The 12,271-nt window shown below is 40.4% G+C and overlaps 1 protein-coding gene across 2 annotated transcripts in view; it reads right to left on the bottom strand.

Moving 5' to 3' along the window:
• Positions 1–12,271, bottom strand: part of LOC132887851 (golgin subfamily B member 1-like) — a 225,383-nt gene that overhangs the window by 195,758 nt on the left and 17,354 nt on the right. For both annotated transcript variants that reach the window (XM_060923586.1, XM_060923587.1), the window contains exon 2: positions 6,206–6,266. In XM_060923586.1, the coding sequence (XP_060779569.1) occupies positions 6,206–6,250 (45 nt within the window). In that variant the 5' untranslated portion in view covers positions 6,251–6,266. The remainder of the gene's footprint in view (positions 1–6,205; positions 6,267–12,271) is intronic.

Genomic DNA, 12,271 nt, shown 5'->3' with positions numbered 1-12,271 from the left:
AGTTGCTCAACTGTCTTAGGTCTTTTTTGTCATATCTTCCATTTTATGATGCGCCAAATGTTTTCTATAGGTGAAAGATCTGGACTGCAGGCTGGCCAGTTCAGTACCCGGACCCTTCTTCTACGCAGCCATGATGCTGTAATTGATGCAGTATGTGGTTTGGCATTGTCATGTTGGAAAATTCAAGGTCTTCCCTGAAAGAGACGTCGTCTGGATGGGAGGATATGTTGCTCTAGAACCTGGATATACCTTTCAGCATTGATGGTGTCTTTCCAGATGTGTAAGCTGCCCATGCCACACGCACTAATGCAACCCCATACCATCAGAGATGCAGGCTTCTGAACTGAGCACTGATAACAACTTGGATCGTCCTTCTCCTCTTTAGTCCGAATGACATGGCGTCCCTGATTTCCATAAAGAACTTCAAATTTTGATTCGTCTGACCACAGAACAGTTTTCCACTTTGCCACAGTCCATTTTAAATGAGCCTTGGCCCAGAGAAGACGTCTGCGCTTCTGGATCACGTTTAGATACGGCTTCCTCTTTGAAATATAGAGCTTTAGCTGGCAACGGCGGATGGCACGGTGAATTGTGTTCACAGATAATGTTCTCTGGAAATATTCCTGAGCCCATTTTGTGATTTCCAATACAGAAGCATGCCTGTATGTGATGCAGTGCTGTCTAAGGGCCCGAAGATCACGGGCACCCAGTATGGTTTTCTGGCCTTGACCCTTACGCACAGAGATTCTTTCAGATTCTCTGAATCTTTTGATGATATTATGCACTGTAGATGATGATATGTTCAAACTCTTTGCAATTTTACACTGTCAAACTCCTTTCTGATATTGCTCCACTATTTGTCGGCGCAGAATTAGGGGGACTGGTGATCCTCTTCCCATCTTTACTTCTGAGGCTACGTTTACATTAGACCGTATCTGTCTCGTTTTCTTCGCGGATGCACTGTCCGTTTACATTAAACCACCTGGAAACGCCGGGAAACGGGAATCCGCCAGGGTCCACGTATTCAATCCAGATCGTGTCAGCTCTGGTGCTGTGTAAACATTCAGAATACACGGATACGCTGTGCTGAGCTCTAGCTGGTGTCTCATTGGACAATGTCACTGTGACATCCACCTTCCTGATTCGCTGGCGTTGGTCATGTGACGCGACTGCTGAAAAACGGCGCGGACTTCCGCCTTGTATCACCTTTCATTAAAGAGTATAAAAGTATGAAAATACTGCAAATACTGATGCAAATACTGCCCATTGTGTAGTTATGATTGTCTTTAGGCTTGCCATCCTTCCACTTGCAAGTAGTAAGTGATATGCGCTGGGATCACACACACAGCGGCTCAGTCCCGAATCACAGCTTGTGCACTTCACTCGCGTGCTCTGTGAGCTGCGCAAGGCCGGAGTACGCACCCTCCAGAGGGCACTCGCTGTTCAGGGCGGAGTGATTTGGAGCGCAGGATGCCCGCGGAGCCGAGCGTATCCGTGTATTGGTGTTGCTGTGTGCACGCAAATCGTGTATTGGTGTTGCTGTGTGCACACTAATCGTTTTAAAAACGTTAATCTGATGATCCGCCGATACGGTCTAACGTAAACATGGGCTGAGAGCTGCTGCCACTCCAAGATGCTCTTTTTATATCCAGTCATGTTAATGACCTATTGCCAATTGACCTAATGAGTTGCAATTTGGTCCTCCAGCTGTTCCTTTTTTTGTACCTTTAACTTTTCCAGCCTCTTATTGCCCCTGTCCAAACTTTTTTGAGATGTGTTGCTGTCATGAAATTTCAAATGAGCCAATATTTGGCATGAAATTTCAAAATGTCTCACTTTCGACATTTGATATGTTGTCTATGTTCTATTGTGAATACAATATCAGTTTTTGAGATTTGTAAATTATTGCATTCCGTTTTTATTTACAATTTGTACTTTGTCCCAACTTTTTTGGAATCGGGGTTGTATTTAAATATGTCACTCAGATCTGTGATGTATTGTGTATGAAAAAAGGTGAGTTTTTCAATGCGAGAAGACAAACTTCATATCTTGAAACCAACATGTGATTTTCTTTTTATCATATAGACACATTCACAAACAAAAAGTATCCACATTTATCAAAACATTTAATCGATTTCCTCACGAGTGACATATAGAGATTTATGTCATAATTTTGAATCTCCATGTCTCGGATGTAGCTCATATGAAAAATACGAGTGGCATATTTCCCAGTAAAACACTCGTGTCAATGTAATATATGTTTATATTAATAATGACAATCATTTTATTAGTATTTCATGTCATTTTTGTTAGGGATTTTTGCAATCTTGACTTGAACTATTGAAGTATTTGACTTTTGTAAAGAACTTAAAAGCTCATTATAACATTTACCCACAAATTAACATCAGTTCAGTATTTCTCATACTATTACTTTATTAATACTTTACATTCATCTACATGAATACTACATTAACACTTTACATTCATTTATGGTGGTGTAGTGGTTAGCACGGTCGCCTCACAGCAAGAAGGTTCTGGGTTCGAGCCCAGCGGCCGGCGAGGGCCTTTCTGTGTGGAGTTTGCATGTTCTCCGCGTGTCTGCATGGGTTTCCTCCGGGTGCTCCGGTTTTCCCCACAGTCCAAAGACATGCAGTTAGGTTAACATGGGGTGGCCTTGGGCTGAAGTGCCCCTGAGCAAGGTACTTAACCCCTGACTGCTCCCCGGGCGCTCTAATGTGGCTACCCACTGCTCTGGGTGTGTGCGCGTGTGTTCACTGCTTCAGATGGGTTAAATGCAGAGGATGAATTTCACTGTGCTTGAAGTGTGTATGTGACAAATAAAGGTTTCTTCTTCTTCATCTGGGCAACGTTTTCAAACATCCAAACTTGAAAAAAAATCCTTCACTCACCGATAAAACCGATAATATAATAAATATAAAATAGACCACCTAAGTTTTAGCTTAATCAATAAAATCAGGCCTTTGCCATTATTGATTAATGACAGTTAATAAAAGTTTTGTTGGAGAAATACTTTGATACACAAGCATGTGATGATGGAAAAATAAACCGTGCTTGGCTGTTTGTATTAATCAGCGGACCAAATAAAGATTACGGGTGCAGAATATAACCCGTGTCTCACTGAATCAGTTTCACCTTTATCAGTCCAACAAGCCAAAGCAAAACATGCAGGCTTCGTAGTGTGCAAGTTTAGCGCTGAATTTGAATGATATGAAACAATATAATCATCAAATTATTCCAGGGATGCGATTTGGGGCTGATGAAATTATCTGAAAATTTTAGCCGGGGGTCTGGGGGCTGCAGGCCCCCAGCTGGTCCAGGGCAGCGCCCTGGTGGGGGGATAAGGGGGGGGGGGGGGGGGCGAAGCCACCCGAAGCTCCTGGGTTCTGGGGTTTTCTGACTTAATTGTACTAAAATGGCAAGCAAACACACAAGAAAAAAAACTTGTCATGATTAACAAATTCAAGCCAATTTAATGGTCAACATGCAACTCTGAGCCCCTATAGTAAATTCAATGATTCTTAACTGACAAAAAACCAAAACATGAAACCTAAAAATGTCATTCTAAATTAAATCATCTGCATTAGAATAAATAGAAAATTGTATAAGGAAAAACAAAATTTATACTTTCAATTACTGTAGAAGTTGAACATACCTAAATGTGCCTTTTCAAACAAACATGATGCAACATAAGAATTCATCCACAAGTCTTCAGGAACTCTCAAAAGAAAAAAAGATGCTAGCATCCATGTCCAGTTCCAGCATATCAGTCACTTTTTTCCTGCAGTTTCTACTCTAGCAATGTCAACTTCATATACATAACCAGGGTGCGATTTGTCAAAAAAACAGAAGGGGGGGAGGATGTTTTTTTTTTAATCATGAAACGTCACAAAATTAAGGTAACAATAGGCTAACAGCTCAATAACATCCGATGATATCAAATGAATAACACTAAATGAAAACGAACACTAAACCAGAGATAGTAAATTCATCTTCCTATCTCTCTGACTAAATACACGAACACTAACACAACAAAGTTCACATTGCTTGTCGCGTTGCTGTGATGTTTCTCTCCCTCCGGATTAAATGGACAGTGACTCGAAAATCACTGAAATACATGAATACTAAATGAACAGTTTGCTCTGATGGCGCAGTTCATGTGGCCTTTTCTGCTTTCCCGTCGGTGCGCTATCCGCCGCGTTTCGCCCTTCTTTAATCCACATTTCTGCGAATTTCTCAGCAGGGAAGGAACGCACGTCTGGCCCATTGACAGCGAGGAAAAGAAGGCTGTCAGTGTGGATACATTCATTCTGTTGCGCTCATCAGTAAGGATGTGATTCATGGCGCTAAATCCATGTTCACACTCTGATTATCTACAATGTATCTATTTGCTGGGGATGTTCGTAGGGTTGCCAACTTTCTCATATCCAAATGAGGGACACTTTGTTCCGGGTGCGGACAAGTACCGGTACAGGCCCTGTACATGCACCCCAGCGCCCCAAAATAGTTACAGTACCGAATCGCCTTTAGGTGAGTGTTTCAAATGTAGGCCACTACAAATTCATTTCTAAAATAGAGCTTTTAAAAATTAATAGACCAATTAATGGATATTTTTAAGTAACTTAATGCAAAATAACAAACAATTCTAATATTATTGTCTCATTTTTCTCTTTTAAACTTTGGCCAAATAATTCATCAGGCCGTATTTATGAAGGCAATGTCATAAACTGAAAAAGTATTTGCTGTAGCTGTAAAACCCTGATATTTGCTTAATTGTCCATTTGAAAACCCTAAGAACCTTCTGCAATGCTTCATAGCAGAAGAAGAAGAGAGAAAGATATCACAAAGGCAGGAGTGAGGCAGAAAAGCTCCCCTACTATAGGCTGAGGTCTATCCTGTTTCGGAAGGTTTTTTTAAGCTATCTGCCATCCTTATCGAACAGTTAGGCTGTATCCACTGGCTGCACCATCTGCTCTAGTTTAATTTGATGCCTATTTTGTCAGTATAGCTTAAAAATTCAGGATATGGCAACAGTGAATGGTTTTAAATCGCAGATGACCGCGACTCGCGGTAATAGCGCTTCTCACGGCAATTACGCGATTTGCACCACAGCATTGGAGTGAGGGGCAGGATCTGTCCCTGACGGGACAAATTAAAATTACCCAAAAAACGGGATGTCCCGCCCAATACGGGACGGTTGGCAACCCTAGACGTTCGTGAACATCAAAGCTGCCACTTCGGGTCATTTTGAAAGTGAGTGCAATGTAGACCATAGAAAACTGTGTCACAACATGCCTGTCATGTCAACTTTTTTTTTGGTTTGTTTGTTTTATTGACGGGGTTGTCCCCGAGGATTTTTTTTCAGCAGAGATAAAAACCAGAGGGGGGGGATGATCCCCCCCCAGCAAATCGCACCCAGTACATAACTCTATAGTGTTCACTCACCAAAGGATAATCATAACTCCACAGTGTTCATTCACTTAAGGATATTCAGAACCCCAGTGTTCACTCACTTAAGGATATTCACAACTTATTGAAGTGTTCACTCACTTAAGGATATTCATAACTCCAGTGTTCAGAACAAGATCGCTGAACAAATGTCTCACAGTCTTATGTCCAACCTCTGTAGCAACCTCCTTCTCCAACCATTCCCAGCGGAACTTGTTTTTCACTATTCTGTCGATTTCTTTAACTCGATTTGCATCTTTACGCTCGATCACGGAGGCTGCCATCTTTCAACTCTTTGTTTAAAGCGAGCTTGCGTACAGCTATCTAACAAGCGCGTTCATTGGTTGTTACAGAGCGATGGGCCAATCACGTACCTCGTTTGAAACGAGGTACGTGATTGGCCCATCGCTCTGTAACAGATTGGGCGGTTGCCAGATTGGGTGGTTTTAAGTGCATTTCAGCGGGTTTTGAACATATTTTGGGATGCAAAACGTCAGCAGTATCTGGCAACACTGCTCGTTTCATCTCAATGACGGAAAAAAATTTTTTTTCAAGTTTTGAGATGAAAAAAGCGGAATACCGCGAATTCGCGGAAAAATCACATCCCTGTTATTCATAAGGAAGTAGCACACTATTCATCATAGCATAACATTTATCTTACTTTGAAACTAATGACACTAGATCACAAAGTTAATTTGAAATTCAGTTTTTGTTTTTTAAATCTGATTTTATTACTCACTCCGGGTGAAGAGCCAGCATCATCGGAGCCAAACCACTTCAACATGGTTTAGATCTCAAATCTATAACAGAATGAACACACAAGAAAACAAAAACATTAGCATGTATTATTCTCTTCTTTTAACAGTTACATCTATTCATTCTGTGCCAACATTAAACTTTCATACTTGGATAATTAGCATTTTGTCACAGTTCCAATCACACCATCTCATCAGTATCATATATTATACATCCCTGGCAGCAGAGCACCCTCCCCTAAGTTCTAAATTACCATTTTAAAATTACTTCCTGTTTCATAAGAGTATATAAGCTCCATGCATGTCTCATCACTGCGAAGTCTTGCCAACCTTAGCTCTGAATCTTCGTTCCGAGTCTTGTATAAAGCTACTTCTATGCTTTGACCCTTTCATGGGTCACAATTATTTGTTTGGAAATTCATGTCTTTGCGTTTGGACATTGCTTACATTACACCTTGGGTCGTGTTTTGAAATTGTCAATAAGTCTTCTGCTTATGGATCCTCAACCATCCCCAGAGTGTTGCATGTTAAAATATTCTAGTAAAATTTTCCAAATTATTCTCACATTTCACTGGACTAAACCAAACACCAGGAAGATACTGTCACAGAGCTAATAAATGCATGAAAATAAATGGCCATAGTTTAACAACTCAATTTTTTTTTAAACATCAACCACTGTGGCTTCTGCAGCAGATCCTGTGTTGCAGCTTATCCAGTCCTGTACATGTAATAAATTTCTTAGTCATGTGAAAAAATAAGTACATCCCATGGAAGCCACAGGGCTCGACATTAACTTTTTAATCCACTTGTCCAGTTGGACAAGAAGTAAGATTTTTCACTTGTTCTGACCATAACCTTTTTATTACTATGTATTGACTCGTTCATTGAAAGCAAAGTGGTTAACACAGTTAATCAAAAAGCAGGTATAGTTATGATAATCATTATACTTTCATGATTTATAATTTTTCAATAAAACTCAAACTTTAACTGTAATAAACAAAAACTCCCCAGTGCCCCATTATGGTGCATGTGTTGTTCTAACCCAGGGCTTTTCAAAGTGTGGGGCGCGCCCCCCCTGGGGGGCGCCAGAGTTCTTCAGGGGGGGCGCAACGTGAGAGACAAAATGGATCAATTTTTAGTACCTAAAGCTTCAGGGAGTGAGGAGACGGCCAAGCAAAAAAACAGAGCCTCCAGGATGTTGCGATTTGCAACTTCAGCGCAAATTCAACCAATCCCCGCGAATTCAGGGCGGTGTTGCAATTATATCCAATCACCGCAACTTTCCCGCAAATTTGACCAATCGTTGGCGTCATCTTGAGGTGACATCGACAAACTACCTTCCGCCTTACTTCCGGATGTCTATGTTCAAGAGAAGCAGCATGTGCGCAGTGTTGCCAGATTGGCAGTTTCAAGTGCATTTTGGCGGGTTTTGAATATATTTTGGACTGGAAAACGTCAGCAGTATCTGGCAACATTGCATGATGTGCGAGTCAGTGTTTATATAGGCTTAAATTCTGTTACTGAAAGTGTGTTATGTTTACAGTGAAGGACTGTGTGCACTTTATTTATTTTTTTTTACTTAATACAAGAAATTAATGGATGCCAACATTTTTGCCAAAATGGTATTTTATTTTTCCATTGTTTAAGCAGCTTCAGCATCATACTGTGAGATTCTGTTCAAATTGTTTTTTTTTCTTCTATGAAGCCTGAGCCATTTATTTTATTAGTTTATAATTATTGTTTAATTTAGTCTTCAGGAGAGACTGCCTGCACACAGTACTAGTATTAATAGTTTTTTTTTTCTTACATGAAAGCTGAGGCATTTATATTATATTTTAAGGTAACTTCATGTTGTGCTGTGAGGTTCTCTGCACTTTAACTTTTGAACCAACAGGTGCATTTGGATAAGTAAAGCCTATTTTTCTGCATTTTTGTAGTCCTGGTAATCTTTTATATTGGTTAAGTTGTTTATAGGACCATTTCTCAGTGTCTTTGTTTTTTTTAATCAATAGTTTTTCAGTAATAACTTAATATTTAACATATCACTCAATTTTAATCACAAAAAGAGAAAATCGCAACAATTTCTCTCAACTTTCACTTCCTCCCGCAATGTAATCGCAACAAAAACCTAAAAAACACCGCAACTTTCTGGAAACCCCCCCGCAACATCAGACATTTTAGCCCGCAACAATCACAAAAAAGGCCCGCGGAATCCTGGGGGGACTGAAAAAAGAAGGAAGTATGACCACGATTATTTAAAGTTTGGATTTTCATGGACTGGATCTGAAGATGCTCCACTGCCACAGTGTGTTGTCTGCCAAGAGGTGCTAGCTAACGATGCTATGAGAGGTTTAAAATGTGTAAAACAAGATGTTTTAAAAAGCACAGATGTTTAAAATGTGAAAAAGAAAAAAATAATGTGTACAACAACCATTCTTTTTTTAAATACGAATGGAACATTAAGTATAGCAACAACAAAAATTGTAAGGGGGGCGCTGTTGTTTATTTGCTCTCTGAGGGGGGGCTCACTCTCCCACACTTTGAAAACCCCTGTTCTAACCCATTACCTGATCTGCAGTTTTAAGAGTTAGATTCGCACAAACTCCAAGCTTCTGGAGAAAGTAAAGTTACATCTTGATTAAATCCAGTAAAACATGAAGTATAAATTAATTTACTGAAATAAAACAAAGAAAACAAGTGGGACATAAGGGCAACAATCATGTTATGAACGAAAACAAATCATAAGTGAGTTCAGCCCTGTCGTAAAATTCCCGTGAAATATCTTAAGACATTTGTGATGGTGAACCATCAATGGCCAAATAAAATGAAGATTCACCATAGATATTTATTTAATTGAGGTATATGATCACCAGTTCTCCGATTTCAATGAATTTAAAGTCTAATAAACCGTATTTACAGTGGGGCAAAAAAGTATTTAGTCAGCCACCAATTGTACAAGTTCTCCCACTTAAAAAGACGAGAGAGGCTTGTAATTTTCATCATAGGTACACTTCAACTATGAGAGACAGAATGGGGGGAAAGAATCCAGGAAATCACATTGTAGGATTTTTAATGAATTAATTGGTAAATTCCTCTGTAAAATAAGTATTTGGTCACCTACAAACAAGCAAGATTTCTGGCTCTCACAGACCTGTAACTACTTCTTTAAGAGGCTCCTCTGTCCTCCACTCATTACCTGTATTAATGGCACCTGTTTGAACTCGTTATCAGTATAAAAGACACCTGTCCACAACCTCAAACAGTCACACTCCAAACTCTACTATGGCCAAGACCAAAGAGCTGTCAAAGGACACCAGAAACAAAACTGTAGACCTACACCAGGCTGGGAAGACTGAATCTGCAATAGGTAAGCAGCTTGGTGTGAAGAAATCAACTGTGGGAGCAATTATTAGAAAATGGAAGACATACAAGACCACTGATAATCTCCCTCGATCTGGGGCTCCACGCAAGATCTCACCCCGTGGGGTCAAAATGATCACAAGAACGGTGAGCAAAAATCCCAGAACCACATGGGGGGACCTAGTGAATGACCTGCAGAGAGCTGGGACCAAAGTAACAAAGGCTATCATCAGTAACACACTACACCGCCAGGGACTCAAATCCTGCAGTGCCAGACGTGTCCCCCTGCTTAAGCCAGTACATGTCCAGGCTCATCTGAAATTTGCTAGAGAGCATTTGGATGATCCAGAAGAGGATTGGGAGAATGTCATATGGTCAGATGAAACCAAAATAGAACTTTTTGGTAAAAACTCAACTTGTCATGTTTGGAGGAGAAAGAATGCTGAGTTGCATCCAAAGAACACCATACCTACTGTGAAGCATGGGGGTGGAAACATCATGCTTTGGGGCTGTTTTTCTGCAAAGGGACCAGGACGACTGATCCGTGTAAAGGAAAGAATGAATGGGGCCATGTATCGTGAGATTTTGAGTGAAAACCTCCTTCCATCAGCAAGGGCATTGAAGATGAAACATGGCTGGGTCTTTCAGCATGACAATGATCCCAAACATACCGCCTGAGCAACAAAGGAGTGGCTTCGTAAGAAGCATTTCAAGGTCCTGGAGTGGCCTAGCCAGTCTCCAAATCTACTCCATAGAAAATCTTTGGAGGGAGCTGAAAGTCCGTGTTGCCCAGCGACAGCCCCAAAACATCACTGCTCTAGAGGAGATCTGCATGGAGGAATGGGCCAAAATACCAGCAACAGTGTGTGAAAACCTTGTGAAGACTTACAGAAAACGTTTGACCTCTGTCATTGCCAACAAAGGGTATATAGACCCCTTCGCAGTAAACGTCATTCATACGTAAGAGGAAATTGCACGCGCAGCCTGGACTCAAAAAAGACACTGCGACGGTCAGACTGACTTTTGGCGACGGTAGAGACGAGAAGAAATATTTGGAAGAAATGCCTAGTTGTTGTGTTATCGGGTGTCAGAATCGTAGCAGCGATGGGGTTAAAATGTACAGAATTCCAGCAGGATCTCACCCATTCCAAAAAAAAAAATAAAAATAAAAAATCGCCGACGTCTATGGCTACAAGCCATCAAACGTGTAGACTGGGATGAAAGCACCATCAAAAATGCGTGGGTTTGCAGTGCCCACTTCATCACAGGTAAGATCAGGCTATTTATTAAATCTTTCTTTTTTATTCTTTCTAGTCTTCGTTTATTGATGTAGCAAAATACTTTGGTAACGTTTGTCTGATTAGCTGGGTCATAGTTACACAATGTAATGAATATTGTTAGCATGTTAACTTAGCTTTGCATGCAGTTTTGTTTGTAGGAGAGGTCTCGCTTGACTCAAGCAGTCCAGATTTTGTGCCATCATTATTTGTGTATGCCGAAAATCACAATTTTAAAGCAAGGATGGAAAGGTAAAATTGTGTGCCCTCACTCTAAATGCCAACTTGCGTTGACTGCTCTAACCTAGCTCCCGCCCCGTTCAGTTTCATTTCTGCTCTCTGCCTCTCGCTTTTTACGCAGCTCTGATTTCTCTTAGCTGCACTCTTTACACTATCATTCCTTTCATGCCATTACCTCCTGCAAATTGCTGTTTAGTGTTGGTATTTGCTGTTGTAGCTAAAGCCACATTGCCATCACATCACTGGCATAATTTGATTAAAACAAAATGAATATGAATGTCCCATTGTTAATCAAGTTGTAGTCTCGCTGTAACCAGAATGTTGATGGCAGGCTACTTTTGTAAATAGTTTTTTTTTTTTTGAGTTTGACATTTTTTGTAAATAGTATGACTGCCTTCACGTATCAGAGGAAAACTTACTAACATCGTCCGTCCACTCTAATTAAATACGGATCCGGTAGGCGATGTCCACTTGTTAGAGTTAACTCATTTATGTAGCATTCTCGAGCTTGTAACGACAATTGTTTGGCATAATCCGACAGCTCATAATGCCGGTCTATGGGCAGCGCCATTGTTTCTGAATCCAGGCTGCGCGCGCATCCTAGCAACGGTTGGTTTGTTTACAAACATGCGAAGGGGTCTATAACAAAGTATTGAGATGAACTTTTGTTATTGACCAAATACTTATTTTCCACCATAATTTGCAAATAAATTCTTTAAAAATCAGACAATGTGATTTTTCTGGATTTTTTTTTCTCATTTTCCTCTCATAGTTGAAGTGTACCTATGATGAAAATTACAGGCCTCTCATCTTTTTAAGTGGGAGAACTTGCACAATTGGTGACTGACTAAATACTTTTTTGCCCCACTGTAGATATTATGATGTGGTTATTTTTACACATGCTTGCCAGAATTTCATAAACAGTAACATGGCCAGATCACTGAGGGGATTGAACTAGTTTTGTTGGAATTTTATTGATGCAACTCTTGAATAATTGCTATTAAAAATGGCAATTTTCAACAATCCCTAAAAGATATAAAAGTATAAGGTATCATTACCTTATACTTTATCTTTTAGGGATAGAACCGTGGGGCGGCACGGTGGTATAAGTGGTTAGCACGGTCGCCTCACAGCAAAAAGGTTCTGGGTTTGAGCCCAGCGGCCGGCGGGGGC

This window comes from Neoarius graeffei, chromosome 6 (assembly GCF_027579695.1).
Source record: "Neoarius graeffei isolate fNeoGra1 chromosome 6, fNeoGra1.pri, whole genome shotgun sequence".
NCBI lineage: Eukaryota > Metazoa > Chordata > Actinopteri > Siluriformes > Ariidae > Neoarius > Neoarius graeffei.
Note: the sequence above shows the minus strand (reverse complement) of the source record. Positions and strands in the feature narration are given on the sequence as shown.